The 7,570-nt window shown below is 35.6% G+C and overlaps 1 protein-coding gene across 1 annotated transcript; it reads right to left on the bottom strand.

Moving 5' to 3' along the window:
- Window positions 1-320: 320 nt before the first annotated feature.
- On the bottom strand, window positions 321-875 carry LOC100021258 (interferon beta). The gene has a single exon (XM_001373425.2). It carries the CDS (start codon window positions 873-875, stop codon window positions 321-323), a length of 555 nt encoding a protein of 184 aa, XP_001373462.2.
- Between the last annotated feature and the right edge of the window lie 6,695 nt (window positions 876-7,570).

Below are 7,570 nucleotides of genomic sequence, written 5' to 3'. Positions count from 1 at the left end.
AGAAACATTATACCAAATGCATAATAGTAACTAAACTAATATTTTTAACTCAATGAATAAAAGAATTGACTTGAAAACACAAATTAATAAATTTAAGTTCATAAATAATTTATTGCCTAAATGTAAAAAATATCTTAAATAGAGCTTTTAAGTAAATAAATAAGATTTAAAAAAATAAAACCAAAAACTGGCCAGTTTTCATTTCAAGTCCAATCTCTCCTGTATCTCCAATATCTTCAATTCAAAACAAGAGTTGGTTACTGGAACACTTAGATGTTTGTAGATGCTTTCTAGTTTCTGGAGTGCAAACTCTGAGACCTTCAGTTTTTAAGATATTCTGTTAATTTGTAAAGGAAGCTAAAGTTCCTCCTGGTTTCCACCTGGACGATCTTGCAGGCACAGCTGCTGTACTCTTTGTTTTTCAAATAGTTTGTTATCCCTTGATAATAATTCTTTAGACGCAAGATGCTCTCTAAACTCTCCCAGGAGCTGTTGGCCTGGTCCATCTCTTCTTCCAAATGCACCATTTGCTGATAGATTCCACTGAGGAATGGCTCAATGATGGTCTCATTCACATCAGGGCAGGCATTTTTGCTGCTGAATAGGATTAAGGTTTGCTGGAGCATCTCATGGATTATCATAGTAGCATTCTCCCTTTGGCACTGCCGAGGCTGTACAATCTCCCGAGGGATCTGGAAGTCCATTCTCTCCTGTAGACATTCTGGATGAAGTTTTCCAATCATTTTATTCAGGAACATCAAACTCCTCTGATTGGTTCTTCTTTGATGGAAGCGAAGTGAGTCATAGCCTTTGGAAGAGATACTGGTAGAGAAGAGCAAGAGAAGGGCAAGGTATAAGATGCCCCTGTAGACCATGGTAAACTTGTGAGGATCTAGCTGTGTAGACCTTTCAGACATCTGAAGTGTGAAATATTTTCCTCCATGTGTGCCTTCTATTTATTGAGAGATGTTGTCCACCTAAATTTTCATTATCATAGGAATTTCCCACTTTCCAGTTCTCATTTTCACTTTTGTTATGTCATCTACTTTTTTTTTTCCCTATCAATGGTAGCATTTTGCTATTTTCTCTTAGATACTTGGAAATTTATGAACTTGGGCCCTTTTAATACACAAGTAAACAATCTTAGAGATTTTTGTACGTTTTCAGAGCATTTGATAATCTAGAAGGAACTAATTATCAGGATCATATGGGACTGTTTCCTCCACAATAAAAGCATATATGACAGAGAAGTGGTCTATTATAATGAGTAAATATTTTATCATGGCAAGGTTTAATATTTTCCTTGGCTTTCTTCCATGAAATTATTGGTTTAGAGCAATGTTCAGTTATATTCCCAATTTGCAATTAACCCTTTCATGCTGAAACAATTTGATTAAAAAGGCAGCTGGATGATTGAACCCTGGAACAAGAGCTAGGAAGACCTGAGTTCAAATTTATCCTTAGATACTTCCTATTGAGGTGACCCTTGGCAAGTCACTCTAACTGCCTCAGTTTCCTCATCTATAAAATGGGTATAAAAGCAACCTGCTACAGTTGTCCTGAGGTTAAAATGAGATAATATTTGTGAATCTCTTTGCAAATCTAAAAGGATTATATAATTGTTAGCTATTTTATTACTGCTTTTAATACTATTTGCATCAAGAAAACTATATACTATTCCATATATTAGACTAATTTTTATAATACATTAATCTGGAAAGGAAAATTCCAAGTTCCAGTGAGAGGAGAAAGGCTGGATGCATATTACATGGATTGGAAAGGACTGGAAAGTGTGAAATTGATAAAGTACATATATATGTTTTAAAAAACATTTATTGTTTCATAATTTTTGGAATAAACATAATTTCCCTTGCTCTCTCTTTTCCTTTCTTCCATCTTTCCTTCCTTCCTTTTGTCCTTTCTTCTTTCCCTTCTTCTTTCTTTCTTTTCCATCTCTATTGAAGGCAAAGAGACTTAGTGAATGGAGAACTGGTCTTGGAGTGAGCATAGACCTGAGAATAAGTCCTGCCGCTAACATATGTGTACCTGTGTAAATTATTTACTTTCCCAGTGCCCCATTGAAGTTTTTAAGACTATAATTTGCAGCAAGAATGATTCCCTACATTGTAGGGGAATTTCCTCAAGTTGCAACCTATTCTACTCCCAGCACCTACACATACACATGTACTCTTAGATCCAGTGACACTGGCCTCCTTGCTGTTCATCAGACAAAAACACTCCATCTATCCACTTCAGGCAGTTTATATGGCTGTCTCCCATTCTTGGAATGCTGTTTCCCCTTAGCTTTCCTTCTTGGGTTTTCCTGGCTCCTTTCAAGTCCCAGCTAAAAAAGTCTTACTTTCTACAGGAAATATTTCCAGATGCTCTCTTAATTCTAGTGCCTCCATTCTGCTGATTATAAACAACTTATCCCATAGACAACATGGAGCAGACAACATAGAAGCAAAAATACTTCTTGGTACATGCTTGCTTCCATGTTGCTGCCCTATTAGTTTGTGGGCTCCTTGAGGGCAGGAACTGTCTTTTGTCCATTCTTGTATTCTCATCCCTTAGCATAGTGCCTGCCACATATCACAGGATAAGATACATGCAGCAATGAAGTCTAAGGACCTTAAAAAATTATGTTGTTCATGTTTAAAAGACATTTCTTGGAGAGTCAAGAAGGCTTAGAGACAGCAACAGCTCAGACCTCTGTAAACCCTTTCTCATATCAAAAACACAATGCTTTGAGGAGACTGAAAACCAAATCTAATAACAGGACAGAGCTAGGGAACCTTCCTCCTAGATCCAACTTAAAAGGTACACCCCCCCCCAAAGCCTGAACTCTAGAACATGTGGGTTTAAGGGTGAGAAAGACAGAATGTCCCAGGACCCTTCCCCAAACTACAGCTCTGAGCCTCCAGTGGTAACTGAAATCTCTGGGCAGGCTAGGGTGCTAGTCCAGAGAGAGTACCTTGCTAGCAAAGCTGTGCCAGGCTCAGGGCATAGAACATAGGCAGCATAGAGGCAGCTGGAGGAGAAGCTCAGAATAGGTAGTCTAGTCACAGACCAGATGCTCCATCTTGTTCCCACCCTCCCCACTTCTGGAGGTTTTGGCCTCAGGGCATATCCAGAATTGCAGATCAACTCCTCTGCCACATCTCAATCTCATCACTAGGGCAGATAAGAAGCCTTCAGAGGGCAGGGAAGCTCAAGCTCCAATGCTCCTCTCCCACAGACTGATCTGAGAGCCTTGCTGACTAAGCCCCAAGGGCAAAAGCTGCAAAAAACTACAGACAACAACCTTGACAACAGGGCAGGAAGCCCAGCTACTTTTGAGCTTCTGCTGTCAGCCTGGGAAGATCTAATAACTTTATCAAACAGCAAAACAGAAAAGAAGCCCCTTTCAGGTCAGAACAGCCTAAACCCACAGATCCAGCACATAATGAGGAGAACAAGATTATAGGCAACTACATGGGGAAAAGAAGGAGCAACTATGAGTAAACAACAGAAAAAGAAAAAAAATACAATCAACAGCTTCTATTTGGGCAATGAACAAAGAGCAAATGAAACAAAGGAGGATCATGGAACAATAAGCAAAAACACAGAAACTCCAGCAAATTAGACACAGGCTTTGGAAGAACTTGAAATACAATTCAAAAAACAATTAAGAGAAGCTGAAAACAACTGGGAAAAGAACTTAAAAAGAAAATAAATCATCTGGAAACAGAAAACAGTGTCTTGAAAGCCAAAAGTAATCAACTTGAAAATGAGACAAAGGAGATGAAAGATCAGAAGGAGAAGGATGACCAAAGAGCCAGGGATTAAATTCAGTCTTTAAAAACTAGAATCCAACAACTAGAAGCAAACAACTTCACAAAGCAGCAGGAAACTATAAAACAAAATCAAAAGAATGAAAATATTGAGGAAAATATGAAATACCTCATTCACAAAACAGAAGATTTAGAAAACAGGTCCAGGAGAGACAACTTAAGAATCATTGGTCTACTGGAAGATCATGACAAAAGAAAAAGTCTGTATATCACCGTATAGGAAATTATCCAAGAAAACTGCCCTAACATTCTAGAACAAGAGGGAAAAGTGGAGATTGAAAGAATCCACAGATCACCTCCTGTACTTAATCTCCAACTGACAACACCCAAAAATGTTATAACCAAATTCAAAAACTATCAGACCAAGGGAAAAAATATTACAAGCGGCTGAGAAGTCATTCAGATATCATGGAACTACAGTTAGGATAACATGGGATCTGACTGCATCTATATTGAAGGACCAAAAGGCATGGAATATGATATTCTGGAGAGCAAGGGAACTAGGTCTACAACCAAGAATCAACTACCTAGCAAAACTGATTATATTCTTGCAGGGGAATGTATGGTCATTTAATAAAATAGAAGACTTCCAAGCATTCATAAAGAACAGACTGAACTTGAACAGAAAATTTGGTGCCCAAAAACATAACTCAAGAAAATCACCAAAAGGTAGTTAAGAAAGGGGAAAAAACAAACAACCCCCCCCACTTTTTTAAGAGGCCCAATAAGTTAAAATGATACATATCCCTACAAGAAAAGAGGATAATGGTAACTCTTGAAAATTGTTATTATCACCTGGGTAGCTAGAAGATGTATACTTAGAGGGAACAGTGATAAACTGTATAGGATGAAATGCCAATATATACATATATGTATATATGTGTGTGTATGTATATATATGTTTGTATATATATGTATGTATGTATGTGTGTGTGTATATATATATATATATATATATATATATATATATATATATAGAGAGAGAGAGAGAGAGAGAGAGAGAGAGAGAGAGAGAGAAGTTGAAGGGTAACAAACAGACTGGTGGGGAGGGAAGCAATACAAGGGAGGGGGGGTAGTTTAAAAAGACCATGAAGAAAATAAGAGGGGAATAAGAAGGAAGGGGGGGTAGAAAGGGAAGTAAAATAAGGGTGGGAAGTAGGGGGACTGATTAAAAACAAACCACTGGTTTAAAAGGAAATAGTGAAAAAAGAAAGAGCAGGGCAAGGAGTGGAAATCAAAATGTTGGGAAATACACAGCTGGAAATCATAACTACGAATGTGAATGGAATGAACTCACCCATAAAACGAAAGCAAGTAGCAGAGTGGATTAGAAACCAAAATCCTGCCATATGCTGTCCACAAGAAACACACATGAGGAAAGTAGACACACATAGTAAAATGAAGGGGCCAAATCTATTAGGCATCAACTGATTAAAAAAAAAATAGGAGTCTCGATCATGATATCTGACAAAGCCAAAGTAAAAATAGATCTAGTCAAAAGAGATAGGGAAGGTAATTACATCCTGATAAAAGGCAGTATAGACAAAGAGGAAATATCAGTACTCAACATGTATGCACCAAATGGCATAGCATCCAAATTTCTAAAGGAGAAACTAGTGGAGTTGAAGGAGGAAATAGATAGTAACACTATGCCAGTGGGAGACCTGAACCTTCCTCTATCCGAACTAGATAAATCAAACCAAAAAATAAATAAGAAAGAGGTAAGAGAAGTGAATGAAATCTTAGAAAAATTAGAGTTAGTAGACATGTGGAGAAAAATATATAGGGACAAAAAGGAATGTACGTTCTTTTCAGCAGCACATGGTACATTCACAAAGATTGACCATGTACTAGGGTATAAAAACATTGCAAACAAGTGCAAAAGAGCAGAAATAATAAATGCAACCCTTTCAGATCACAATGCAATAAAAATAATAATTAGTAAGGGTACATGGAGAGGCAAATCAAAACTTAATTGGAAATAAATTAATACAATTCTCCAGAATCGGTTAAAGAACAAATCATAGGAACAATTAATAATTTCATTGAAGAAATGACAATGATGAGACATTCTTTCAAAATCTATGTGATGCAGCCAAAGCAGTATTCAGGGGGAAATTTATATCCTTGAGTTCATATGTTAACAAATTAGGTAGGGCAGAGGTCAATGAATTGGGTATGCAAATTAAAAAAGTAGAAAGTAAACAAATTAAAAATCCTCAGATGAAGAATAAATTAGAGATCCTAAAAATTAAAGGAGAAACTAAAAATCAAAAGTCAAAGAACTATTGATTTAATAAATAAGACTAGAAGCTGGTACTTTGAAAAAACAAATAAAATAGACAAAGTACTGGTAAATCTAATTTAAAAAAGGAAAGAAGAAAATGAAATTAACAGTTTCAAAGATGAAAAGGGAAACCTCACAGCTAATGAGGAGGAAATTAAGGCAATCATTAAAAATTACTTTGCCCCATTATATGGCAATAAATATGGCAATCTATATGTTATGGATGAATATTTACAAAAATATAAATTGCCTTGATTAACAGACGAAGAAATAGAATACCTAAACAACATTATATCGGAAAAAGAAATTGAACAAATCATCAAAGACCTCCCTAAGAAAAAATCCCCAGGACCACATGGATTCACAAATGAATTCTATTAACTATTCAAAGAACAACTAATCCCAATATTATACAAACTTTTTGACAGAATAAGCAAAGAAGGAGTTTTACCATATTCCTTTTATGATACACACATGGTACTGATTCCAAAGTCAGGCAGGTGAAAAACAGAAAAAGAAAACTATAGACCAATCTCCTTAATGAACATAGGTGAAAAAATCTTAAAATACTAGAGAAAAAACTCTAGAAAGTGATCATGAGTGTTACTCATTATGATCAGGTGGAATTTATACCAGGAATGCAAGGATGGTTTAATAGTAGGAAAACCATCCACAAAATTGACCATATCAACAAGGTAACCAACAAAAATTACATAATTATTTCATAGATGCAGAAAAAGCCTTTGACAAAATATAACACTCATTCCTATTGAAAACACTATAAAGGATAGCAATAGAAGGGACTTTCTTAAGAATAATAAACTATATATCTAAAGCCATCAGCAAACATCATCTGCAATGGGGATAAACTAGATGCATTCCCAATAAGATCAGGAGTGAAACAAGGATGCCCATTATCACCTCTATTATTTGACATTGTACTAGAAACACTAGCAGTAGCAATTAGATAAGAAAAAGAAATGGAAATTATTAAAATAGGCAATGATGAGACCAAGCTATCACTCTTTGCAAATGATATGATGGTCTACTTAAAGAATCCTAGAGAATCAACTAAAAAGATAGTCAAAATAATCAATAACTTTAGCAAAGTTGCAGGATACAAAATAAACCCACATAAGTCATCAACATTTCTATATATTTCCAACATATCTCAGTAGCAAGAATTAGAAAGAAAAATTCCATTTAAAATTACCCTAGAAAATACAAAATACTTAGGAATCTATCTGCTAAAACAAACACAGCTATATGAGCACAGCTCCACACAATTAAAACTAGATATAAACAATTGGAAAAATATCAACTGCTCGTGGTTAGGATGAGCTAACATAATAAAAATGAACATTATCCCCAAATTAATTTACTTATTTAGTGTCATACCCATTGAACTAACAAAAAACTTTACTGAATTTGAAAAAATCATAACAAAGTT

The sequence above is a fragment of the Monodelphis domestica genome, chromosome 7 (genome assembly GCF_027887165.1).
Source record: "Monodelphis domestica isolate mMonDom1 chromosome 7, mMonDom1.pri, whole genome shotgun sequence".
NCBI classification, from domain to species: Eukaryota; Metazoa; Chordata; class Mammalia; order Didelphimorphia; family Didelphidae; genus Monodelphis; species Monodelphis domestica.
The sequence above is the reverse complement of the archived record's forward strand: the minus strand, read 5'-3'. Positions and strand labels throughout refer to the sequence as shown.

What these genes read in the sequence shown, in the direction of transcription:
- LOC100021258 (XM_001373425.2), bottom strand. Translation starts at nt 875, where the DNA reads ATGGTCTACAGGGGCATCTTATACCTTGCCCTTCTCTTGCTCTTCTCT.